Source organism: Taudactylus pleione, unplaced genomic scaffold, assembly GCF_031769625.1.
Source record: "Taudactylus pleione unplaced genomic scaffold, aTauple2 ptg000290l, whole genome shotgun sequence".
Taxonomy (NCBI): Eukaryota; Metazoa; Chordata; class Amphibia; order Anura; family Myobatrachidae; genus Taudactylus; species Taudactylus pleione.
The window spans coordinates 12,444,144-12,472,135 of NW_028284692.1; the positions used below are offsets into that span (position 1 = coordinate 12,444,144).

The 27,992-nt window shown below is 41.9% G+C and overlaps 1 protein-coding gene across 1 annotated transcript in view; it reads right to left on the bottom strand.

Annotated features, from left to right (window-relative positions):
• LOC148511907 (myosin-3) overlaps window positions 1–27,739 on the bottom strand; it is a 57,794-nt gene extending 30,055 nt beyond the window's left edge. The window contains exons 1-15 of the mRNA XM_088482673.1: window positions 27,696–27,739; window positions 23,588–23,799; window positions 23,086–23,229; window positions 21,728–21,884; window positions 18,411–18,438; window positions 17,868–17,979; window positions 15,890–15,982; window positions 13,357–13,420; window positions 11,571–11,669; window positions 10,594–10,697; window positions 10,175–10,313; window positions 6,827–6,945; window positions 6,594–6,743; window positions 5,670–5,840; window positions 3,844–4,153 (exon numbers count right to left, since the gene is read on the bottom strand). Coding sequence (XP_088338799.1) covers window positions 3,844–4,153; window positions 5,670–5,840; window positions 6,594–6,743; window positions 6,827–6,945; window positions 10,175–10,313; window positions 10,594–10,697; window positions 11,571–11,669; window positions 13,357–13,420; window positions 15,890–15,982; window positions 17,868–17,979; window positions 18,411–18,438; window positions 21,728–21,884; window positions 23,086–23,229; window positions 23,588–23,791 — 1,894 coding nt within the window. The 5' untranslated portion in view covers window positions 23,792–23,799; window positions 27,696–27,739. The remainder of the gene's footprint in view (window positions 1–3,843; window positions 4,154–5,669; window positions 5,841–6,593; window positions 6,744–6,826; window positions 6,946–10,174; window positions 10,314–10,593; window positions 10,698–11,570; window positions 11,670–13,356; window positions 13,421–15,889; window positions 15,983–17,867; window positions 17,980–18,410; window positions 18,439–21,727; window positions 21,885–23,085; window positions 23,230–23,587; window positions 23,800–27,695) is intronic.
• Between the last annotated feature and the right edge of the window lie 253 nt (window positions 27,740–27,992).

Below are 27,992 nucleotides of genomic sequence, written 5' to 3' on the forward strand. Positions count from 1 at the left end.
CTAAATAAGTTACTATCATAATAAATAATCAGTTTTGCTACATATGTGGAGTTATTGAATTTATTATAGTGTTACATAAAGAGAAATCCACTCTGCACATGTGCAAACCTTATTTCACATCGGTTCTCCCAAAGAGCTATGTGATATGGCACTCGAAAACAAGGTGTGATGTCCTAGGGTGGCACAGACTTCATTAGGTCTCTGCTGTTACCATTGAAATTACATATCTGTTTGGTGCTTTATAATGGACACTCAATACAAAAGAGTTCATCAAGAAATGTAAATTATTTTAACTATGTCTCTCATCCTGTTCCAAACTCACAGGGAACTTGTGTGTGATCAATGGCGTAATTATAGTGGCTACATGGGGTGGCATTACTACATGGCCAAGAGGCTTAGGATGCAATGCCCCCCCCCTCCCTTTGCACCTAGCTCACATTGGTATCAGAGCTGAACTCATATGCACAGACTACAAAATCAAAATAATATTCATGTAAATGGCACTAAAAGTCAAATTTAACAAATTTAATGAATTGCCTTTAATATTAAATTTTTTGGGGGTATGCATTAAATAGATAACATGTATGCTATCACTTGAACAGACAAGAAAATATACAAATAAATATATAACCATTAAAACCACGTTCTTCAGTCAATGTGGTATAATATAAACTGGGGGCACTGTGTGACATAATGTGAATTGGGGCATTGTGTAGCATCATGTGAACTATCAGAACTACAGTGTGTCTTGCTATGAATTTGGGGCACTATATTGTAAAATAATATAAACTTGGGGGCACTACAATGTGGCATAATATGAACAAGGGAACTGTGACATAACATGGACATTGGCACTATGGCATAATGTGAAGTTGGGACACTACAATGTGGTATAATGTGCACTGTATGACATAATGTGATCTGTGGCACTTTGTGACATAATGTGTACTGTGGGCTCTGTGTGGCATAATTCGAATTAGTGTCACTACAATATATCATAATATGAACTGGGGGTACTATAGTGTGGTACAATGTAAACTGAAGACACTACAGTATGGCATAATACTGTATAAACTGGGGCACCATGTGGCATAATATGAACTGGGGAAACTGGCTTAATGATATCTGGGTGCACTACAGTGTGGCATAATGTAAACTGGGTGGCATTACATTGGAGAATAATATTAAGTGAGGGGACTGTGTGGCATAACCTGAACTAGGCACTTTTATGGTGCATAAAATGAACTAGGGCACTACTATAAGGCATAAAATGGACAATGCTGAGGAGAGTTCTAGTTATGAATAGAAGGTCAAGGTCTCGTATGCTGTGCAAATATGCAGGAGTATTTAAGAAGGGGGCACCGAGAAAAAGAGGCATTTAAATATGGGAATTGATGCAATAAAATAAGAGCCAGTAATATAAGGGGTAATCGTTTTAAAGGGACAATAATAAAATGGGCACATATTAAAAAGGGGATTAATAAAATTGTCATGATTGAAGGGGCATGATGAAGAATGATGGTATTGTACAAGGTAGTAATGAATCGAGGTGATTAACAGAAAGGGATGTTGTAGAAGGGAATAAAAGATGGAAAAAAGTATGAGGTTTAAGCATGCGAGAGGATGAGAAAAATATTATTATGAGGGAAAAGGAGGTGGTGATGGGAAAATAAAATGATGAAGAAGCTGGAAAATGCACAATGGACCTGGAATAACAAAGTAATGCTTTCATTTTCATAACCTAAATAGCAAAATTGATCAGATATTGATCTGCTTCAATAGATCTGCAAACAATTGTATCTCCATTATTATGTAAAAAAATGAATCTGAAGGGTAATTTAATTTAAAGAAAAATTTAGTTGCCACATTTAATTCATTACAATAGATACAGTAATACAACTTACTGAATAACTCATACGTGAAATATGACTTCAAGGGGTCTATTTAGCAATGTTTTTTTACATAAAAAATACGGAAACTATGATTTCCATATTTTTAAGTAAATCCCCTATTCAGCAATGGGATAATGGAGAAGATAATTATCTTCTCCATTAATTCCCATCTCGCGGAGTACCGCACTGTAGGGATCAGCCAATAATCTCTACAGTGCTTTAATGGTTTTTGCTATTCAGCAAAGCAAAAATGTTAACTCACTCGAAAAATATTTACTTTATATAACACCATCTCAGAATGGCGTTATATGAAGAAAACACTTAAATATCTCGAAAACTGCAGGGACAGAGGGAAATTTTCCCATAAGGGACTGCAGCATCTTGTAAGTCCGCCCAGTCTCCGTCCCTGGTTTCCGGTGATCGCCGACAGGTAAGTCCACCTAGAGCCTGTTAAACCTGACGAAATTGATTTACATGTGTATACAGGCTTTATACTAGCCTGTATACATTTATATTTATGTGCGATTATATTTAACATTTATATATAAATGTTAGATATAAAAGCACATAAATATACATGTATACCGACTAATATAAAGCCTGTATACACATGTCAATCAATTTGGACAGGCTGGAGATGTACATACCCTGTCAGCGGTCACCGTAAGCAGGGACGGAGACTATTCCCGAGCGCATGACTAAGCATGCGCAGAAGAGCAAAAAGAAGGTATTTTCAGCACCCCGAAAACAATACCTTCTGTGACATTGCAGGGACAGTGTGTTACCGCAACCGCTGTCCCTGCACAAAATATAGCTGAATAGCAGCAATAAATTATCATAATTGATAAAATCTTGTGAGGATGTTGTCCGATAATATTCTGGGCAACATCGTCATTCTTGCTGAATAGACCCCCAAGTACCATACCATTCTCAGTGGCCATCCTTAGTCTCATCTATAACTAACTAAACAAACTCTGGATTGCACTGAATGTTTCAATGCTTTCCATGGTTATAGAGGTTGCTAAGGAAGGCCAGTAGGTCACAACTTACCTGTCAAATTACAGCAATGTTGTGTGTATGGGCAGGATGTACTAAGCCTGAAATGTGGTCAAAAGTCAGAAAACCCCCAAGAGTTTTGACCACATTACCCATATGTACCAAGCTCCAAAATGTGATACATTTCGGAGCCTGGACCCAGAGGGCAATGCCATCTGCAGATAGCGTTACTCAATAGAAGCCTATGGACGTCTTTTCGCAATGTGTGGTGAGAGGGATCTAATTGAATCCCTCCCAGCACCCCTCGTGGCACGTGTCATATGACACATGTGCAGAGGGACTTCTGGGTCATTAACCCAGAAGCCCCCTGTTCGCAAAGGACAGCTCTTTCAGAAGAGCTGTCTTTTGTGATAGTAATCACATTTCTAGGTACATAGGCGTTATTAAAGCTGGTATGTACACAGTAAGTGGCGGGATGTACCATATCCGCGATGCTTAATACAGCCTTGTGTGTGTGGTTTTTTTTCTAGCAAGCAGTTTCAAGAATAAATCATATATCAATGTCAGATGTTTTTCCTGGAAGTTGTGGTATCCAGTGACTTTAATTATGTAACATTATTTTTGAATGGTGTTAACCTTTAATATGGCAACAGTAGACATGAGCATTGAAAGTGAAAGCTAGATAGACATTGCCTCAGAACATACTACTTTTCTGTCTAGAATGCTTGTGTATACTATTGGCCCTTTCTTCAAGGTCCTATAATGTTTATGGAAACCGTAGTTATGTTGCAAAATATAACATTGTCAAGAGTTAGAGGGCAACACATTGACACACAACAAAACAGAGATCAACACTGATGTAGTTCATACAGTAGGATACTACCTTATAGTAGGGCCCAAAATGTACCCTATGGTGTTATCATATAAATTACAGAGATATTTTTTTATATCCTACCTCCATCTACTGAGGAGTATGTGGCATAAAGATTGGCCAGGATTTTCATGGAGGACTTCTGGTAAAGTCCCACAACTGTTTCATTCAGTGGGTCCTTGTTTTTCTCAAGCCAGCCCTGGATGTTATAGTCCACTGTCCCAGCATAGTGGATCAGGGAGAAATGGGCCTCGGGTTTGCCTTTGATTGGCTTGGGTTTCAAGAAGTTGCTGGACTTCCCAAGATGTTGGTCATACAGCTTATTCTTGAAGGAGGTGTCAGTAGCCTTGGGGAACATGCACTCCTCTTCCAGGATGGAGAAGATGCCCATTGGCTAAAAATAGAACAATATCACAAGATTTGTGTAATTTAATAGATTCTACACCAAGAAAATGACTTTGAACAATAAATCTCTAACCCAAAGAACATTTAGGGCCAAATGTAATAGGGGGAGAGTTTCAAAATGTGGGCATTTAGCAGTAAACTCTGACATTGGTCGAGTTTTATCTTCAAAATGGGAAAACATCTGGATGAGAGATTAAATTGTGAGAGTTTTTTGAGTCTAAAAATATGCGAGTTTGTATGTTCTCGGACTCTATGACATTGGCTGAGTTTAAAAAGTGAGAAAGCTCTCACATTTTCTAAACTCTCACCCTATTACATTTGGCCCTTAGGTCTATTCATCATCACTTAATTTTCACAAAAGCAGGTGAAAATGTTAATTTTCACCTGCAATTATAAAAATTAAGTTATCGGGCCATTCATCAAGAAGGTTAAAGCAAGAGATATCACAGATATCTCCTACTTACCTTCCTTTTACACTAGTATGGGGACAGAATTCATTAAGCTTTGAAAATATAATATTTTCTGAGCTTGAGTGCGGTAGCATTCGTGATCTTCAGATGGCGAATGCTCCTGCTCCTGCCCCGGGCTCGGAACCTGCTCCTTCCATATGGGAAGGAGCTCCGGGTTGCGAAGAGGGATCCTTTTGCATCCTTCCGCCCCTGTCAGGCTCCTTCTGCCGGACATCAGGGCTCTTGTGCGGATGTGTGACCTGTCACTGCTCCGAAAGGAACAGTGAAAAGACTCACTGCTCCGAGGACAGCTGATTTCGCATCATGCTTCTTAATCATGTAAGCCCATTGAAAGATTTTTCAAATGTATAGGATTGAAAGATAATAATGATATAGTGTAATTTAAATTCCAAATATTATCACACACTCTGTCTCCCAGAATTCATTACCCATCGGCACAGCACACAAAGAAAAGCCACAGAGGCTCACCTTTACATTATTATATTTATGAAAATATTAATGTGTAATGAAGTAAATAAAAAATATAATTTCAAGATTCCTTAATTTATATGCTTATTAATTAAGTCACAGCACAGACAGTGTAATGGTTAGCATTACTGTCTCACAGCACTGAGGTTGTGGGTTCGATTCCCACCATGGCCCTAACTGTGCAGAGTTTGTATATTCTCCCTGTGCTTACGTGAGTTTCCTCCGGGTGCTCTGGTTTCCTCCCACACTCCAAAAATATACTGGTAGGTTAATTGGCTCCCAACAAAAATTAACCCTAGTATGTATGTGTGTGAGCATGTAACAGGGAATATAGATTGTAAGCTCCACTGGGGCAGGGCCTGATGTGAGTGGCCAAATATTCTCTGTAAAGCGCTGTGGAATATGTGTGTGCTATATAAATAACTGGTAATAAATAAAGTCAAAATTGTACATTAGATACCATAGGGGTCTTTAAAGAATTTTATTTGTTTTCCAAAGTTTAAAATTTTCCATTAATATGATACATTAAATAAAAAAACTTGTTATACAAACCAGTGTTATACACACCTTCTCAATAAGCTCAATGCAGGCAGCCAAGTCCATGCCGAAGTCAATGAACTGCCACTCGATTCCTTCCTTCTTATACTCCTCTTGTTCAAGCACAAACATGTGATGGTTGAAGAACTGTTGCAGTTTCTCATTGGTAAAGTTAATGCAAAGTTGCTCTAAGCTGTTGATCTACAATCAGTAAAATATTTATTAGTTTTTATCAATTTGAGTATATAAACACTGATTATGAATGTATTGACTTCTATTGATCTGTGATTATAATAGAACTTCACCCTCAGCACCCATCTAGCTAGCAATTTGGCACAGGTCACCTGGTCTGTTCTCCAACAATTTGTGATATACCCCAATGGACAATTCTTTTGGCTGGAGAAGTTCAAGCAATTGCCCATACCCCTATATATTCTTGTGTCAAGATCTGAGTTGGTGCTGTGGTGATCAGTCATCCACAAGACATGTGAGTGCATCAGTGCAATGTAATTCAAAATCTTCTCTGACAAGAAAACTGATCAAATAGAATGTGCTAGGACGTGGTCGTAGCTCACAAATGGCGGCTGTCCTTCACACCAGAACACACTGCTATTTTATTTGTGAGAAATGCTGTGTTACAGTGTAATTACACAGTTGCATACATAAAAATTACATGTTTAAAGAGGTTCAGGTGCTGTTAATTCTTCCAAGCCAAAACATATCCCAAAAAAACACACATAAGACAAATAGACTGAAGAGTAACTAAGACAAGAACTATTCGTTTGGGCTTAACTACAAGAACCAGTCACACACTTGCTCTCATTGGCTAACTTACTCTACAGACAAAATGTGCCCCATACATGTAATGTTAGTAAATGAAGTCAAATGAATTTTCTTGTTGTGACCATAGCTACAATAATTTTTTTTAGCTATTTTGCTACTTTTGCCACCAACCTCAAAGATCTCGAAACCAGCTATATCAAGGACACCGATGAAATGCTGCCTGGGCAGCTTGGTATCGAGCTGCTGGTTAATGCGGGTTACCATCCACAAGAATAACTTCTCATACACAGACTTACTGAGGGCATTCACATTATGGTGAACCTGATGAAAGAAATTGTTTTCTGTAAGCACTGGATAACTGCAGGTAACTAATGACGGTAGCCATGTTGTGCAGTGCTACGTACCTGTTCTACAGTTTGCCCTTTTGTGACATATTCATTCCCCACTTTGACCCTGGGGAAGCAAAGAGCTTTCAGCAAGTCTGCAGAATTCAGTCCAGTCAGGTACGCTGTTTTATCTGCCACTGTAACAGAGACAGTACTGGTGGGTAAGATGGTTCCATAGTATACAAACCTTCAGATAGAGGGATTCTATAACCTCTAATACCTCTCACTATCTACAGTGCTCCCAATAATTCTATAACCTCTAATATCTCCCCCTATCTACAGGACTCCCAATAATTCTATAACCTCCAATCCCCCCTTATCTGCAGTACTCCCAGTCATTCTATATCCTCTAATACCTCCGCTATCTACAGTACTCCCAATCATTTGATAACTTCTAATACCCCCCTATCTGCAGTACTCCCAGTCATTCTATAACCTCTAATACATCCCCTATCTACAGTACTCCCAATCATTCTATAACCTCCAATTACCCCCCTATCTACAGTACTCCCAGTCATTCTATAACTTCTAATACCTCCCCTATCTACAGGACTCCCAATCATTCTATAACCTCCAATCCCCCCTTATCCGCAGTCCTCCCAGTCATTCTATAACCTCTAATACCTCCTCTATCTACAGTACTCCCAATCATTCTATAACTTCCAATACCCCCCTATCTGCAGTACTCCCAGTCATTCTATAACCTCTAATACATCCCCCCTATCTACAGTATGCCCTATCATTCTATAGCCTCTAATACCTCCCCTATCTACAGAACCAATAATTATATATCTCCCTCTATCTACAGTACTCCCAATCATTCTGTAAACTCTAATACATCCCCCCTATCTACAGTATGCCCTATCATTCTATAGCCTCTAATACCTCCCCTATCTACAGAACTGCCAATAATTCTATATCTCCCCCTATCTACAGTACTCCCAATCATTCTGTAACCTCTAATAATACCCCCTATCTATAGTACTCCCAATAATTCTATAACCTCTAATACCCCTATCTACAGTACACCAAATCATTCTGTAACCTCTAATACCCCCATCTACTGTACTCCCAATCATTCTATTACTTCTAATACTCCCTATCTACAGTACTCCTAATCTCCACTGCCACAGCAATTATAGAAGGAGGTACTTCAGCTATTGTATTTATATTCTGATCTCTATGAAACCTTCATAACACATAGTTTAAAAAAAATAAATATTTCATGACTGGATGTCTTTCTTCCCTTCATGACCAGGCTAGTTTCCATGCTTTGTTCATGAGCTTGTTTCACAATTAAAAACTTTTTTATTTCTTAGGACACAACTGATTTTTTTAATGCTTATTTTGTTATTGATAGAGCTTCCTTTTGGTGGAATAGTGGAATTAATATCTTTATGTTTTAAGTGAATTCTAGAAACAAAAAATAGAAACCAAATCCCTTTCCATGATTCTTTATCTGAAAAAGTAATCAGCTATTTTTGCTGAGTATAGAGATACCAAATATCTGTGCTTTGTATATGGTTTGACACAATTACTGTATATAGAGGCAAAGGTTTTGTAGTATTTTTTATTTCTTCTATCCTCATGCTGTGTGGTCATGGCCCTTTGGTACACTGCACTTGCTTGACAATATACTTAAGGTGGAAGCATGTTGGTGGAGGACTGGGGGTGAGAAATGCAGGAAATTTAGGGATGTTCTTCATTTTTCATGATATTTATGCATTTGTTATAATTTTATGGGACTCATGCAAAATGTGCAGCATCACACACAGTGACTGAATTGGTTTTACTAAGCAGAGGAGGATGTTGGGAATGGAGTAATTTTTTTTCTTAACAATGTGACATTTAAATTATTATAAATTTTTTATTTTTCTGTAAAAATATATTCTCCCAATTTTGTAAAACCATTCCAGTAAGGTGAGAAGCCCACTAGCTTTAGTGTCCCCTTACTCCAATAGTAACTTACACTTGCACCAGTCCTTTACAAGATACATCTGAATACTGTACATGCATATTTCCACTTACGTCTAATGCTGGGTACACACTGTTAGATATATCGCTCGTTCCACTGAACAGGTGTACACCCGATATGTCTGTGAATTACGTTGTTCACAGATATATTGGGTCGGCGCTGCAGCAACGCCGATACAGATATATTCAGCAGATATATTGGTGCATCTGCCTGTGTTTACGGGTCACCCGCTGACTGCTGAAACACTTGCTGCAGGGACCGCCAGTGACGGATATCTCAACTGGGGGGGCAAATTTAAATGCCCGTCCAGTTGTGATGTCAGCACAAACACATTGAGCAGCAGATTGGTAAATGTGTATTGGCTTGCCAATCTGCAGCTCAGTCAGCAGATCCCTGGGTTGATGGGTATGTCGGCCAGGTGAATAGTCACCATAGCCTGCAGATGTGGTGGTATGCCCCAATTCAGCTTTGCCTACATGTGAAGGCCCTGTTATAGCCCAGATATGCTTCTTCTCTCGTAACTGTAGATGCGATCGAAAGGCAAATGACTCTGTAACACCTGTACTTTGCTAAGCTCCGCGGCATGTGTGGTGCAAATTCCCACAATGTACGCTCTGCTAACAGGTGTACATTAAGTCAGCATCAGCTCTAATCTCTTTGCTCCATGCTATACATACTGAGGTACTTTATTCGGGATGTAGTCAGGATGCCGGCGGTCGAAATGCCGAACGCCAGAATCCCGACACTGAAAGCCCGGCATGGGACTAAAGATAGGCGTCTAAATACAGACGCCCATCATTAGCCCCACGTTGAAATCCCGATGCCCGGCATACCAAATGTAGGTTAGCCAGGCGTCGCGATGTGGTAGTCGCACGGTGGAGGGTTAGGTTTAGGCACTCCCGGGGGGACTTAGGGTTAGGCACCCCCCTGGGAGGGTTAGGTTTAGGCTAGGGGAAGGGGGGTTAGGGTTAGACACCACTGGGGGAAGGTTAGGGTTAGGCACCCCCATAGGAGGGTTAGGTTTAGGGTGCGGGGAGGGGGGGTTAAGGCTAGGCACCGCGGGGGGGACTTAGGGTTAGGCACCACCCCCCTGAGTCTTAGGGTTAGGCACTCTCAAGGGAGGGTTAGTGGGGGAGAGGGGAGGGGAGGGTTAAAGATGCTTATGAGCCGGCGTCGGGATTGTCATCCTGTCGGGCTATTCTCGTTGGGTTTTGAACCGGCGGCTTGTAAGCCATCAGTATCTCATACCCAACTCCTTTATTCTTTCATGGTAAGCTTTGTGAAACAGAGCATGCTCCATTTTCTTTGCACAATCTCTAATTTATGTGTCTTATTAGGTAGACAGACAGACACACCATATCACTTCCGCTCGGCCACCATATTAGACTCACCTTCAGTGCCGTCTGGCTCGGCTTGTTCTTCTCTTGGTCTTTGCTTGAATTTCATAATTCCATAATGCATGACTGCTCCCGTTAGCTTGTAAATACCAACCTTTTCCTCAGGAGTAAAGCCCAGGATATCAATGGCACTCTGCAATTAAATACAAAGAGTTTTTATAAATAATATATCCTTTTAGAGTAGTATTGTGTGATTGCAGTCTTTTTCATACAGTACATAATAATAATAAGAATAATAAATTATTATTATTATCAACATGAATGTATATAGCTCCTGTTTACTCTACAGTGCATTACACTTTAAAACAATCTCAGTAATAAACCAAGATTGTATATTAATAGACAAAGAGGTAAGTGGGCCTTGCTTGCCACCACATTTAATACAGTAAGGACAAATGCTATAACCAGCTTACATCTGTGGCCATTAATTCTTCTGCGTCATCGATGCTGGCCACTGCGATCTCACCCTGGCTGATGTATGGAAAATCATATGGATTTGTTGTGATCAACAACATATCTAAAAATAAAAAAAGATGATTTTAAATAAACTGTCATATTTTTGAGTGTATCCTGGATCTCAGTGATATTTTCCAGTATGAAATGCTTCTGTTTTCAATTAAATAAATGTGTACCCTGATCTACTGTATACCGAATCCCTAGAAACCACAAGTCTACGCTTCACAAAAGGCAAGTTCCAATAAAGCATTATGGCCAAATAAGAAAAACATGGCAATCTAACGGATATTTTTCCATTTGTAGATTTCTAATAAGCAATCATATATTCTCATTGATATATGCGCCCATTTATTACTTAACGGGTTTTACACCCGAGAATTTGACTTTCTTTTCACTGCTATTTGCAGCAATAAGAAATTCTGTACCACCTGGACAGGGGCTATGATAGCAGCCCGTCCCTGCGATGTGTAAAGTAATGTGATTGCGTCAGCAATGGCTAATGACGTCTAACAAGGCCAAGCTCCGGAATGCTGGGTAAATCTCACAATATAGTAGCCCCCATAGAAACCTATGGGGGCTGCTATTACAATCGGAAACAGGGGAACTACAGGGGAACCAATCTCTGATGCGAAACCCTGTAATACAGTCAGGGGATATTTACATTTTGGGGATTTTCGAGGGATTTCCTGCAAAATTTGTTTAATAAATATGCCCCATAATGTGGTTGCCTGTTGTCCCACTTAGGGGAAAAAGTAATAGCCTGTGAGTCTGCGAGATGCAGGCATCAGCGCGATTCCAGAAAGTCTGCCCATTTTCTAAAGAAGCGGTAATATAAAAGCCAAAACCATGTTGGTTTGCTCTTTACTCTGACCACTTAACAACCTGATTGTGTCGCTGATCACTTACCAATCTGATTGTGCCGCTGACCACTTACCAATTAATTCAGGCTTCTTGTTTGACAAGATCTGGTAGAAGATGTGGTAGCTTCTTTCTGCTTTGAGCTGGAAAGTGACTCTAGACTTCTCAAGCAGATCTGTAATAACATATTTAATTCATTATTTATTTATTTTAAAAAATAAGTTTGCGATATGTGATGGGAAAATAGTCAAATGATTATACTCAAGCCAGAAAACCATATTAAAATTAACATTTCTGTTTTTATAATAGTTCCTAATACTGTATAGGTGTATACAGAGTTTCCACTGAGTATATACTTTCAATTTTGTATTTTGTTTTACCACATTTTAAATAGTAATTGTATTAAGGTCATCTTGTGAGCCCTATCTCTAGCATTCCTTACCATAAGCAATGCCTGGAAACTTCTTCACACTTTTAACCCGGTGTGGCATGACTAGTCGACATTCAGAATTTCGACAGTCAACACCAGCTGTTGACTATCTACATTCTGACTACCGACACCAGAATGTAAATAGTCAGACTGTCAATAGTCAGATAATTGGAGATTGACAACCAATGCATCGACATACAGTTAGGTTGACATGGTTAAAACGACGTCACGTTCAGTATGTCAACAATTTTTTTGCTTATTTTGCTTATTTTAGCCTAAACCCTAAACCTAACCCTACCCTACCCCTAAACCTACCCCTAAACCTAACCCCAAACCTAACCCTAAACCTAACCCTACAAATCAACAAAAAATCCTTCAACATTCTGAACATGTCAACATTTTAACCATGTTGACCTAATTGTATGTCAACATTGAGTGTCAACCTATTGTACATGTCAACATGTCAACATTCTGACTGTCAACTTTCTGAACCTGCTGATATTCTGGTGTCAACCTTCAGAATGTCAATTACCTGACCACCCCCTTAATCATGTATATGATCAATTACTAATAATATTAAGCCTGATGACGGTTTGAATAATAAACCGAAACGTTGCATAGTTGCTGTGTTTTCTATTATTCAAATCCTGGAGTGTCTCCTTTTGGGAATTGTATGTGTATTATCTACAGGTAGAGCACAAGGGTGCATTTCTTCAGGAAGGGGGAGTGCCAGATGAGTGACTTATATGTATGTATGTGTATATATATATATATATATATATATATATATACTGCATGTGTGTATATATATATATATATATATATATATAACTAGTATGCATGTAGATGGGCACTCCAGGTATATAGTCACATGCCACGGTGCCTTCCTAAACAAAATTCACAACAAACCAATCTTCCATATAGAAGGAGGCGGCACTCATATGGACTTCTTTCAAAAAATAAATAGCATGATTTATTGAGCCGACGTTTCAAAGCCGGAGCGGCTTTGTCATCACCTCTGCACCCTGATGACAAAGCCGCTCCGGCTTTGAAACGTCGGCTCAATAAATCATGCTATTTATTTTTTGAAAGAAGTCCATATGAGTGCCGCCTCCTTCTATATGGAAGATTGGTTTGTTGTATATATATAACTATATATATATATAAATATAATTTATGTATAAAAGTTTTTCTATAGCTCCACCCCCAGTATCTACACCCACAGTTGCTCAACCTATTTTTCCAGAACAATAGCCCTGACCACAAGGATGAATAATACTTTTGTCTTACCATACGTGCCCTTGCCTGGCAAAAAGGGATATTTAGGGAAATCTAAATATATCTAACATGTTTAAAGTGTAGTATGCAGTAAGTTTTGCTGATATTTTACTAATTGTGTTGATATATGACAAGGATGCAAATAAATACTCACATGTTTCAATATCTGCAGATGCCAATTTCCCTGTAGTGCCAAAATGGATGCGGATAAATTTGCCCTATTGGGTAAACATGCAACACCATCATACTGTGTAGTTGAAGCAACACACAAATACATATACATTTATATATATATATATTTCGAGACACCATACCAGCACCCGACTATGGGCCTGATTCATTATGGATCGATATTGCGATTACGCACGCAGACGGCCGACTGTTGTGTACTGCGCATGCGTATGCATCGCAGACTCAGTGTGTGTGCCCGCAGGTTCCACTGTAATCACAGTGACCACGCAGACCCATAGCAGAGTGATTGACAGGAAGTGACTGTTTGGGGGGGTGGTCGGGGAAGGAGGCAGACGTGCCTGTCCGTTTGAACGCCGTTACAGGGGCGTGCATAAATTAACCAGTGCAATGATATACGCAGCTTGAGCTCTCACTGCGTGCGATGAGGTTAGCAAATTCTGAGTAAGATCAGACCTGTTGTAATTGTGCGTGAGGCACAGATTGTGCTTGATGTTACCAATGGTTTTGCAGACTTACAAGGTAGTACGGATATGAATAAGGGGAAGTGGGCTTATGTTGGGCTGCGACGGCATTGCAATTGCACACATTAGCATATTTTCGCAGTCTGCGTGCATAATCGCAGCTGCGATCACAAGAGCGATCCATAATAAATCCGGCCCTATATCCAAAACAGATGGGGAGAGGGGCTGTTCTATGTAGCTGTGCTGCATCCTAAATCGCTGGGTCTGCAGCTGTTCTGCATCATCTCAGGGGGCTGTTGTGAGGAAATAGAAAGACGCGAGAGATTCCAACTGCTATCATCAGTCTCCTCTGATTGCCGGCGATAAAAAGAGATTCTTTTGCATCAAGAAAATGCATGTACACAGCAATGAAAACAGGAGAGTGGCAGACACAATGAATGCTTTTTAATGAGCCTGCATTTTAATATTGTAAAACCTGGTCAGGATCCAACTGGACCACCGTGCGTTGGTTTCATCCCAATCGGTGCAGGCAGAGCCGGCCCTAACCAGTTTGATGCCCAAGGAAAGATTTTGGGTGGTGCCCCCTTGCACCATAACTAGTTCTGCCTCTGACTCAGCACCCCTCTCCCAGCACAGCACCCATCAACCAGCAGTACAGATCACAGCAGCAGCCAGCAACATCCATCACCCCTCAGCAGCTGTAACTAGATATTTTGGTTGCCTGTGCCAGCAAGAGCACTGGATGCCCCCACTCCCCTGTGTGTCTCCTTGCAGACAGGCTTAGCCTGCTGGACTCTGCAAAGGCCCATGGGAGGAGGAGCTGCTGCAGATAGGCATGCCCAGCAGCCCTCCTCCAGCAGCCCTGTTTTTTTACTGCCCACTGCCCCCACTGTCTCTGCTCCCCGCTCCCGCTGGCTGTATGAGCTGCTGACCTATCAGAGCTGAGCTGAGAGCTCCGATCGTGGTAGGACAGCAAGAGTAGAGGCACCGTCCGCCCATTCCGGTATCGCCATTGGCCGCTGTCAAGCTGAGCGTGCCCTAAGCTTGGCATGCAAGCCACTAGGCATTCCAAATACCCTAGGCATTTGCCTAGTTTGCCAATGCCTAGGGCCGGCTTTAGGTGCATGGGTGGAAATCAGTATGTAATACCTCCGGATGTATTGCCGGCGGACTAAGGGCCTGATTCAGACCCACTCGCAAGTGCTATGTGCTCGCAAGTGGGTCGATGGCCGGGCAGTACGCACACGCCGCATGCACACTGCATGGGTGCGAGCCCCGGAGCGAGTGAGAAATTCACTCGCTCCGGTGCTCGCTACAAACGGGGCGGCTGTCAATGTTGATCGACAGCTCGCCCAGTTTTGTAGGCGGGGAGGGGGGTGGCTGGTTAAATGTAGGCGTTCCTGAAGGAACGCCTGCCATTTGAGGGCGGCCCTACTGACATCACCAGTGATGTCAGTGGTGAGCTTCCGGCTCTATTAGAGCTGGAAGCTCACTGAGGTTTGCGGCAGACGAAACCCTACCACAAGGGTCTCGTCGCAAGCCCGATTGCGACCATCACCTGGCCGCTCGCAAAAGCTGTTGGTGGTCACCCACAGCTTAGCGAGCGGCCAGGAGGCCGTTTTTTTTTAAAAAGCGGCCGCCCTGATTCAGAGTGAGCACTTGATTTTTGCGAGCGGCTCTGAATCAAACCCTAAATACTGACGCTGGAAACCCAAATCGTCAGGATCCCAACTGGGGCTGACAAGAACAGTATATTTTATTTCTTTACGTTACTAGCACCAGAGGTGCTTTACTATTGTATATTTCTAAATCACAAAGTGTTAAGACTGTTAAACAGTAAACTAAAAGTAAAAATTTTACTGCAACATTTCCGAATATTGTGATAAAAATATATCCCTATAATTAATGTTAGAAATATTTTACTTTAAATATGATGTTACTATCTCCAAATTTGCAGTGTTTGGCTATTAACAATATATTTAAAGATACAATTAGAAAGTTTTTGTGGCCTTTTGTTTAAAAAAAAATACTTACAAAACGGGATGAATTATCATTCCTGACGGTTTTGGCATTCCCAAAGGCCTCTAGAAGAGGATTAGCCTGAATGATTTGATCTTCCAGGGTGCCCTGTATGTGAGGGGAAAATGATCATTAAAGGTAAAGGTTAAACATACCACCTGTAACAGTCACCCAGAATTCAGTCTCCACTCTCATTTGCTCTCTACTGTGTCAGGTTGATTAAGGAACCATCTGGGCATGTATTTAGGGGCTTTTGCAAAACAAATAAACAGCAGCACTGTACATGCTTCTAGCCCATTTTGGTAAAAGCCCTGAACACTATCTCCTGTATATTCCTGACAATGAGGAGCTGGTGCAGAGTTGCACACAAGTCATCTTTGCATAGAACTCAATAGTTAGCACTGTGCATGCTCCAAGACAAAGTGTATGATTTAGAGACATTTTCATCTGTCACATCTCCACTTATGACTAAATTAGTGTAACTGGGTGGCAATGGGGCATTCATACAAAAGTTACGTTGAGGAAGAGGGTGTGGAAGGCAGGTAGACACAACTGTGGGTTATCTGTCTGTATTCAGATGCATGACTTGCACCAAGAATAGGGCTTGAGCAAGAGCGTGCTGATAACAATTATGGCTATTTAAGGTGGACATTGTGGAGTGCTGCTGAGTTGCCAGTACAACGTTGTGGATGGCAGTCGCCATCCTGGTCTAGCAGTATATCAGAACTTCTTGTGTTCCTGCTTCTACTAGCGCTACTCCTATTCAGCCTGGATAGCATATACCAGTTCCAGCTCAGTCAGAATATACCATCCCCAGCCTTTCAGCATATACCAGTTCCAATCCCATCAGAATATACTGGTCCCAGCTCGGTTAGCATATACTGGTCCCAGCCCTGTCAGAATATACCGTTTCCAGTCCGGTCCACATATTCCAGTCCCAGCCTGTTCAGCATATTCCGGTTCTAGCCCGGTCACAATTCACGGTACCAGCCCAGCTACTACATATCAGTCCCAGCCTGGTGGTTAATAGCTGTAGCAGTTGATCTTCAGGCATTCCCCTTGGGTTCACACCTGCTTGTAGTTATTCAGTGCCTATTCTCCTTGATTTCCTCCATAATCTATGCAAAGGAACTTCATCAAGCCACCTAGCTTTCTACACGAAGCCTCCACTCCAGCTCCTGTCTCCAGTTAAGGTACAGGAAATCCCTTAGGTGTGACAGGCATATGGTTAGGGCCAGTGTCATCACCTAAATGTGTACAACTAATTAGATGAGCGAACATCCACATCTAGGGGGAGATGTATCAAACATTTGAGAGAGATAAAGTGGAGAAGTTGACCAAGTCAACCAATCAGCTTCTATCTGTCATTTAAAAGACTGTACTAGATAGATACTGTAAATGACAGAAGCTGATTGGTTGCTTTGGGAAACTTCTCCACTTTATCTCTCTCCAAAGTGTGAAACTTTGAATAAGTTAGTATTAGCTACTACTACTAACTATATGTAAACTAAAGTAACTAATAAAGCTGCCAAAGAGACTCCTCAGATACATAGTGATTTGTTGCCTAATCATAGGATGAACTGTTTATAAAACCTACAGTATGTGTACAGACTCTGGTTAGTTACGGAACAATGAGGATGTTCTATGACCCTACACTAGGGTCATAGAACATAGCCACCAATCAGATTCTAGCTATTATCTTCTAGAAGATGCTAGATAAATGTTAAGTAGAATCTGATTGGTTGCTATGGGCAACATCTCCAATTCTAAAAACCTGCACTTTAGTAAATATACCCCTAGAACTCTATTCTCTGTGAGACTGAAAATACCCTGTGTCAGCGGCCAAAGGAGGTTTCAGAAACTGCAATCTGAAAAAGAATCACCTTTTACTTATCTGTTAAATCTTATAACACAATAGCTTTCCAATTTTGGATTTGCTGTAATATCTCTCATTTCATATTTTCTAGGGAGATTCCAGCTTAGTTTCTCATACCTTTATCCTGCTGCTTGATTCCTTTTTCTTTGTATCACCCACAGCTGCAATTGTTGCAAAGTATTGGATGACACGTTTGGTGTTCACAGTCTTCCCTGCTCCGGATTCTCCGCTGCAGTATAATGATGGGACACACTATATGTTAGTACTTAGCACTTGACATGTAGGGGTATGTTTTCTAAAGTGAGTGTTTTCAGATATGGAGATGTTGCCCATAGCAACCAATCAGATTCTACTTAACATTTAATCTGATCGGTTGCTGTGGGCAACATCTCCACTTCTAAAAACACTCACTTTAGTAAATATACCCCGTAGAGTTGATAAAAGTAATTGTACAGACTTCATGTTAGCAACCTATGTGGGGTATTGTCTTTTTATCCCAAAAGCACAAACAATTAATCAAACTAGACATTGTATTATTTGAGCCCATTAGGAGAAAATATTCCACTTCTACCATTATTAGCTATAGAGATCACATTTAGAATATTGAATGTTATATTATGTGAATAAAAGGTGGATTAATAAAATGACAGGTCTACATACGTGATCAGAATAGACTGGTTCTCACGATCTGACAGTAAAAAGAAAAATTAAAATTCAGTTTGCACGCATATACTATCAACGTCCTAAACTTAAATAGTTCAAGTATATTCTAAATCAAACCAATACTGGATTCCCTGGTTACATTTTTTTTTTAATAAACAGTATTTTTCTTTATAAGCATTCAATATAAAGTGTACATCTTTCTGGGCTAATAGAATAATAAATAGTCACTGGGTGGGAAGTACTAAGGCTAAAATGCAACCAAAACTCAGAAAACTGCCATTTTCTGAGTTCTGGACACATTTCTCATTTGTACCAAGCATCGGAATGCGATACTGTATAGATGGGCAGTGGCGTAACTAGTTGGCCCAGTGCGCATGCGCACGACGGAGGCGGCTCGCTACAAAGGGGGCGTGCTGTTGATGGTCAGTGACAGCATGCCCCCTTTGGTGGGCGTGCCGGGGGCGTGGCTGGCCAGACGGAGGCGTTCCCATGGGAACGCCTACCGTCTGGGGCCGGCCCCACTGACATCACATGTCAGCGGGAGTGCTTTTGGTAGAGCTCGTGGCAGACGAGACCCTACCACAAGGGTCTCGTCGCAAGCCCGATGACCATCTTTTTGGCTGCTCGCTATAGCTGTGGGTTGTCACCCACAGCTATGCGAGCGGCCAGGAGGCCGCTCTAAAATCAGGAAGGCCGGCCCTGATTCAGAGCGAGCGCTCTGTCAGAGCGTCCGGCTCTGAATCAGGGCCTGAGTGCAGTCCGCACTACACAGTTACACACACATCACCGCCGGTGCTATGGCGATGTGTGTGTTTCAGCAGCCAATGAGAGTCAGACAGACTCTCATTGGCTGCTGCACCCACTGCCAGAGCCGGGCTGCAGCTCACTCATGAGCTCCGCCTTCTGGCTCCTGCAGTGGGCAATGGGAGAGACGTGACGACGTCGTAATATCTCTACCATTATGCCGTGCAGGAGGACGGAGGAGCAGACAGCGGCAGGCGCAGCAGGAGCGGGGATTCAGGTATGTCAGTGAGTGTTTTGTGTGTGTGTCATGTCTTTGTCTGTTTTGCACTACTGGCCGGGGGCACTTAATAGGGTGGACCACTATGGGGGCACAGTATAGATGGGACCACTACTGGGGGCACTGCAAAGGGGGATCACTACTGGGGGCACTGTATAAGGGGCACTACTGGGGGCCTGCATAAGGGGGACCACTACTGGGGGTACTGTATAAGGAGCACTACTGGGGGCCTGCATAAGAGGGACCAGCACTGGGGGCACTGCATAGGACGGGACTGTATAAGGGGCACTGCATAGGGGGACACAGTATAAGGGTGCTCTACTGGAGGCACTGTATAAGGGTGCACTACTGGGGGCACTGTATAAAGGGCACTACTACATGGGGCACTGCTTGCATAAGGGGCACTACTACAGTAGGCATTGCAAGAGGGCAGTGGCGTAAGTTCATTCCAGGCAAGTTCTAGTTTGGCGCCCCCCCTCCACGAAAAAAAGGGAAAATAAATTTGGTGAATATCTATCAATCTATACACGCGCACGCACACAAACACACTAAAATAGAATGTTTCTATTGGGCCTATTTGCTTAATTCATTTTCAGGATATCCCCCTAGGAGAAAACATCCATTTTCGTGAGCCATCTGCAAATTTACAGTATCCCCCGAATGTATCTAGGGGGACCACAGCAGATATCAGAGATATCTGCTGCAGTCCCCCCATTTTTGTGATCAGACACCTATATGTGGCCAACTGTACAGAGGAATAGGTGCAGTTCAGTTGGAGCCCACAGCATGCACTGGGAGTTGTTGGGATGTTGGGATATTTTGACCCAGAAACACTTGCATCTATGTCTTTTTTTATTTAAAAACAAAACAGTTGAGTGAACTGTCTACAACAAGTAAATTATTTTTACCTAAACCAACCAATTACACATTTCCTTCTACCTATACTCCCTTCTGTCTGTCTGTGCTTCTATATGTGTAGGCTCGCCAGATCATCCCTTTAATTCAGGACACACATGAATTACACAGGTTCTGTAGCTGGCTAACTTCAAGTCCCCATATCACCTGGTTTTCATCAGCCACAGAACCTGTGTAATCCACATGTATCCTGAGTTAAAGGACTGATATGGCACTTGTGCCCCATTCAGACTCTCAGTTCCCCCACTTACTTTTCTGTGCCTCAAGCTGTATCCCTTCTGTCTCTCCGTCTGGGCCCTGTGTACCTCTATCTATACCCCCTTTTGCATCTCTGTCACCCCTTCTACTAGTTTTCCTTTTCTAGACTCTCCTTTCTCTCTCCCCCCCTCTGTATTCTGTCCTGCCCTCCATGATACACTCCCCCCCCTGCGTACGTTGAATGCAGTTTCTCCTCACTTTGTTATTTTTACCTGTAAGAGCCAGCGTCTCCTATTCCCTCCATGCCACTTAGTCAAAGCACTGGTGCCTGTCCGCAGACACCACTGCCCCTGCTTATCTGGGGCTGCTCTCCCGACTGCTGGCTGTAGCAGTGAACAGCATTAGCACTGCATGGAGGCAGCAGCAGCATGGAAGTGCTGGCTGTCAGCCAGGGGAGAGGAAATCTTTGAGCCACTCCCCTGCCGGGTAAGTGCTGGGGTGTCTCCGAGTTCCAGCTCCTCGGTCGGGTAGGGTCAGACGGGTTGTGGCGGTCACATGCTATGTGACATCCGCGACCATAGATCACGCCGACAGCAGCAGGTCATGAAGAAGGAGTGCCACTGCTGATCGGCTCCTCTGTCCTTAGCAGCAGGTGGCCCCGGAACGGCAGGGTGACAATGGAGCCGAGTGCCCACTTCAGGGCTGGCGCCCGGCGGCAAATGACTCCATTGTCTCCGGGAGTTCCGCCACTGCATGAGGGGCACTACTACTTGGGGCAATAAGGTGCATATGTAATGGAAAGGAATGTTCCCAGAGTGACGAGAAAGGGGTGTGTGTCATGTTGACGTGACTGCCACGCATGCGCAAATAGGACTCCAGGGTCAGAAACCCAGAAGTCCTGTCATCACACAGGACAGCTCTTTTCGGTAGAGTTGTCCTTTGCAATTCTAATCGCAATACTAGGTACATACCAGCATTATTAACGTTGGTATACAGTATATCATATAAGTGGCGGGATGTACTGCATCCATAATGCGATGCGTAGTACATCCCTCCCACTGATTGCACTACTATAACATAAATTGAATTTGCATTCAGTTTTACATAGTTGCTGAAGTTGAAATAGCCATACATCCATCTATGTGTCAAATGCTATGTATGTATATGTGTTATAACATACCAGTCAGCATGAACTGATAGGCGTTATCAGAGATGGAGAAGATGTGTGGTGGGGCTTCTTGACGCTTCTTCCCTCTGTAGGCATTGACCACCTCTGGGTTGTACACAGGCAGCCACTTATAGGGGTTCACAGTGACACAGAAGAGACCAGAATATGTCTGCAATAAAAAATGATACATCTTTTATTATATCACTTAATTGTGTAGTGAAGAAATAAGCACTAGAGGTGGGATATGTGAAATGACTTGGACAGCTACCTAATGCCCTCGAAGTGGCCTTCTCAAGCAGGGACACCTAGGGGCTAGCGGGTACTAATTACCTGGGCTTGATAGATGGGCCCTGCGGGGGCCCAAGTCGGCCACCAACCATCCCCTTATCTGTCACCGGCAGTGTCACTGGTGTGTGCTGGGCTGCGGTGGGTGCAGTGAGGCTGCTGCCTACTTACATTAGGCCATGCCCCCAGGAATTACCTGGGCCCGGCCAGGATCTCTACAGCCCTGTTCTCAAGCACTTGGTGTATTGAACTGAGCACTGCACTCAATGTTACAATATATATATATTTATAGAAAGAGAGAGAGACAGAGAGACAGACGGAGAGAGAGACAGACGGAGAGAGAGACATAGAGTAACATTATTAAATCTCTGTGTCCTCTTGGTATATGGTGTATAGAAAAGAACACTATACAGTAGGTAACAGTCCATTAGTAATATACACAGTGATCTTGTTAATCTGCTGTATAGAGATCTCGCAGAATGTATATACATTTTATTAGTGTCCTCCTGGATACCTAGTATATAGAACTGAACACTATACCCTAGGTGACATCTTATCTATGATGTATAATGTGATGTCATTAGTCTCTATGTCCCATATATCTGGTGTATAGTACTGTAGGTGAGGTCTCATAAGTGATCTGTACTATTTATACCATACTGTGGGCAGGATGCAGCATACTGAGAAATGCGGTTAAACCCCAAAAATGCAATGCATTCTGGGGCTCGGACGCGGTGGATAACGCCATCTTCAAATGACGTTACCCTATGAAAGCATATGGGCTTCTATCGGGTGAGTGCTGTGAGAGGGGTCCAACCGGATCCCTCCCAGCAACCCCCGCAGAACGCGCATCCTTTCAGAGGGGCTTCTGGGTCATAGATCTGGCAGTCCCTCATTCGCAAAGGACAGCTCTTACCAAGAGAGCTGTCTTTTGCGGTGTTCTTCATGCATACTGGCGTTACTAACTCCGGCATGCATGCGAAGGGTGGTGGGATGCATCGCATCCCAAATGCGATGAGTCATGCATCCCGCCCTGTATGATGACTGACTGATGAAGAATAAAAGGCCAGTAGGGAATATCTTACATAGATCATCCAAGCTTTGTAACGCTCCTTGAGGTTATACAGGACAGCCGGTTCATGAAGGTGAGTTAACATTGCCATGTCCTCAATTTTATCGAACTTGGGAGGGTTCATAGGAAAAACATTTTCGGGCTTCACAGTGACGGTCTGACATGTAGAACAGAGATGTGATAATCATGAAACATACATCTTAATTTTACAGCTTGGCTACTAACCTGGAAAAAAAATAGGATAAGACCAAAACAAATGCTAAGGACACATATTATATTTTATATTCCATTTGTATTGCCAAGTAATGAAAACTTTGCAAGGGGCACAACATACAATCCTCCTTTATGCTAGTTCTCCCATGTTTATGATCTGTAAACAATAAAGATCTGTAGTAAAATCTGCCTATTAAAAAAAGTGTTTTTAATGGGTAAAAAACACATGTGCAAGTTGTAAATAAATTATGGAAACTCTGACCCAAATTCATTAAAGATGTTTGGACACAATTATATTTTACCCTATTATCTTCCGTCTCAACAGTAGTCTTTCCTCCATCTGAGCTCTTAACCTTCCCCTTGGTGTATTCTATGGTGGCGTCAGTAACATAGCAGTATGTTTTGGCATCGAAAGGCTGATTCTGGGCCTCAATCCTTTCCTTTTCTGGCTTTCTAAGGAAAACTGCAGCCTCACCATAGGCTGCCATTTCCACGTCGCTACTCATGGTTACAGCTGCAATTAGAATAAAGATAATAAAAGTCAGACAATGGATAATAATTCTATTACAGAGAATATTCATTCATTCACATCAGTCCCTGTCCCAGTGGAGCTTACAATCTATATTCCCTACCACATGAACTCGCACTTGGGTTATTCTTTTTGTCTGTAAGCAATTAACCTACCAGTATAGAATCGTAGTAATCACCATGATTCCTCGGTTTGTTTCTTCAGCCTGCTATTCATGATTTATAATTTTGCACTGTTCCCATGTAAAGAAAGGTTTGAAACACCCCTCTGAGTTATATCTGCACTGTGATATCCTCCCCATCCTTCTCCACTGCTGCCTTCACATGAAATGATGAGAGTCTAAGGGGCCCATTTATCATTTGACATTTGTGGTATATTCCCGGGAGGCAATCGGGAAGCCGACTGCCTAAATACCGGCAGCCGGCTTCCCGACTGTCTTATCCCGGCAAGGGTGAAATGTCGGGCGTCTAGATGTAGACGCCCGCATTTCCCCGATGCCGGGAGACCGGCGCCCGGGTTCACGATCGTAGTGATGCCGGGCGCCGCGAGCGGACAGCCGCGGGTGGGGAGGGTTAGGTTTAGGGCTCCCGGGGGGGAGTTAGGGTTAGGCACCCCCCCGGGGGACTTAGGTTTAGGCAGCGGGGAAGGGGGTGGTTAGGGTTAGGCACTTAGAGGGGGGATTAGGGTTAGGCACTTAGGGGGAAGTTAGGGTTAGGCACCCCTAAGGAGGGTTAGGGTTAGGGGGGTTAGGTTAGGTTAGTGGATACTTACCTATCAATGATCAGGATTTCCAGCGCTGTCGGGCTTCCGCTGTGTCGCACTCTGCTCCTGTTGGGCTGCCACTGACGGGAATCGAACCGCCGGCCATGCGGCCGACGGTATTTCATACCAATTCCATATTCCCCGAACACCTATTTTCAGGGGGATACTCACAAATATTAAGTATCACCCAGTTGTATTACAGAGGGATTGCAATAGATATCTCCAATATCTGCTTATGTTCCTCCATTTCTGCCAACAGCACAGTCAACCCCATATGTTTTTATTTGGGATGCAGAGCTGACAGATTTACCAAGCTCCGGAATGCGAAGCATTACGGAACTCGGAACCCGCAGCTTACTAAGCTGCTGTAGCCTATGGGCAACATATTGCATAGCTAGCCAGGAGTGGGTTCCATAGGAACCCTTCCCTGGCAATGGACACCATGCATGTGTGGTCAGTAGACCGTGCATGTGCAGGACCCCTTGCATCACAAGGATGGGCTCCTTTCAGAGCCCCTGTCCCTGCGGATGCATTCTGTTACATCCCAGCGCTATGATCGCATCCTGCAATGCGATCACGGGCACTAATATCAAGCAATGACAGACCTTTCTCTGACTAAAATTGCTGTATTCACCAGAGATAAGGTTTTTTTTTTTCTTATTTATCAAAGACTTCCTCCAGCAGTGGCTATTGTTGAGTATTGCTGGTGTAAGCTATTGTTGGGAGTCGATTTAACAAATCCTACCCTGTAGCGAGGGCAGTAATGGAGAAAATCTAAATTAAATCATTAAAATAAAGCTTTTTTTTTCCTAAAGTAACTATATAAAAACAATTATTTTCCTATTTTTAACCATTATTGTAATACTTTTAAAACTCTAATTAATTTTCACAAAATGCAGTGCTAGAAGCTTAAGTATGGGCTTCCAGTTCCACTGCGAACGCATTAGTCACCATCTGCAGAAGACTCCAAGACTAACTGGTGAAGGTGTCAGAGTCATCTTACCACTGCCAACCAGTATCGCTGGGGAGCTGAGCATCACTCAGCTAAACCTGCAAAGTTTTCTTGTTAAATTGTAGCGATAGAATATTGCTATTGCAGCAAAAAGGAGTGATAGAAAATTGTTTTGCACTCAGTATATCCCGAAATAGACCTCTGAGTTTGTGATTTGTCAGCGATACTTAGCTTCCTTCCAGAGAGATTTTGAAAAGGGGGTAATGTAGGAATACAGATAACAAAAAGACAAATCAGATGCATGCTCAAAAGAAATTGCTATTTAAAGAGAAAACACATTGTATGTGGGATTGCTGCTTTACCAAAAGTTCAGCAAATACTTTAGTAATGAAAACATGATTGAATTATCAGATATATGTCTGTGAATGCGCACATTGATCAGAATAATGGCACAAAAACATCACAACATTTCTTGTGCACCACATTGGGCTGGAAAATCATGCCGGGGAAATGTTTGCTGGGAATACAGTATGTAGCTATGTACATCAGAGGGAGGAGAAAGATTCATCAGCGTTCTCATAGTGTAAAAAAAAAATTGCTACAGACTGTCTGTAAACAGATTGCCTGTATCAGCATAATTTTTAGTGGTATAAAGATAACTCTATACACACTATTTAAATAAAACAAAGGTAGAACATAGATTCAGCAGTATTCTAGTAGTGTAAACAGTCTTTTTGTGTCTCATAACAATGTATATAAATGACAGAGAGGAAACAAATTCTTGAGCATTTTAATAATATAAAGCATAAATGGAAGGGCGCTATAATAAGTGTTTCTTGTATGCTGTGCTCATTGGAATTGAAAACCTTAAAAGCTTAATCTGATGAGACCCCACTGCCTGCTCGTACAGTTCAACCCAGCATAGATGAGTTTTACTAAGTTCATTTTTGCGAGATAGAGCTGGGTTTAACCTAGTGAAATCTGTAGGTACATTATTTTTCATGTTTTAAAGATACTAATGTGATTTTATGAAAGGTCCAGGCTGAAGATATTTTACATGACTACCAGCCTTTGTCACTCACAGTTATCATATGATGTGATATTATATATCATGTGACAATCAGAGCAGGAGACAGTTTTGAAGACTTCATCATGACTAGAATGTAATGGCACTGTTTACTTATGAGACATAGGTGCTATTTCAGGGTCAGTGATTTAATCATCTGTCTGTACACAGACGGTATCAAATACCCTACATGCAACTGTATCAGTAGCACATTACTGGACTGCTTGACGGGATACTGAAGTGTTCATGCATGCACAATGAATAGTATAATACATGAGAATAGCATATACTATATAAGCATGGTTTCAGTATGCAACTTGCTCTAGACAGGCAAAGTTTTATTAGTGGCACTATCGATATCTATTGAGAATATTTAAATTTACTTCAGAGCAACAAACAAATTACCAGCTCACTGTGATCTAGTCTTTAGGAGAATAATATATATTTAGCTGCTCTGGGTCACCTGGCTTCAGATCGCATTGTTCATTTAAAAACGCTAACATTTCATATAAGATAGCATACAGTACTCATCGCTGCTCCAGACAGAGCTCAAGCGTTCCATTTAGACAGAAAATACTATTAAACCAATTAAGAATCCAAATAATCTATGTATGATGAATACAACAGAACATATTTGTAAATTTACAAGGTTTATATTTCATTGTTATGTTTTTACTGTTTAATTAAGTCTTGGACTATAAAATTGTGAGCTGTAATGCTATTAGTATAAAAAAATCTGAGAGTCTGATGTTTTCATAATAGTATTGCATCAAATATATTAAAAGAAATCATTCCATACTGAAAACCATTTTTGCATATTCACATTTAGGGGGAGATGTACTAAGCTTTGGAGAAAGATAAATTCGATAGAGATAAAGTAAAAACCAATCAGCTGCCATCGTACAGGCTTTGTGTGAAAAATAACAGTTAGGAGCTGATTGTTTGGTACTTTATCTCTCTCCAAGGCTTAGTACATCTACCTCTTAAGAACAAGTATGTCTGATTTAGCCAGTGTCTCAGAAAATATAAACCATAGGCTACAACAGCACTGCCAGACTAACATATCACTTTACAGCTCCCAATAGATGAAGTAACCCTTACCTTACTTGTACAGCCACCAGCTAATGAATAGAGATGGTGGAGATCTAGAGTGATGGAGAATAGAATTTCAGGTTTGACAGATAAATATAAATAAATAAATATAATATATATGTAACACTGTCAGTAGCTCGGGATGCAACTTGCTTAATTACTTACTGTATGTAGAATTTCAAATAGCCCTTAGGGAAGGGTGCAATGTGCTTTTATAAAGTCTACCAATAATCCCTTTAGTTATCCCCTCTCTATAATTGGAGAATAATTCCAGCCTCCTCAGCAATGTTTTTTTTTTTTTTTTGC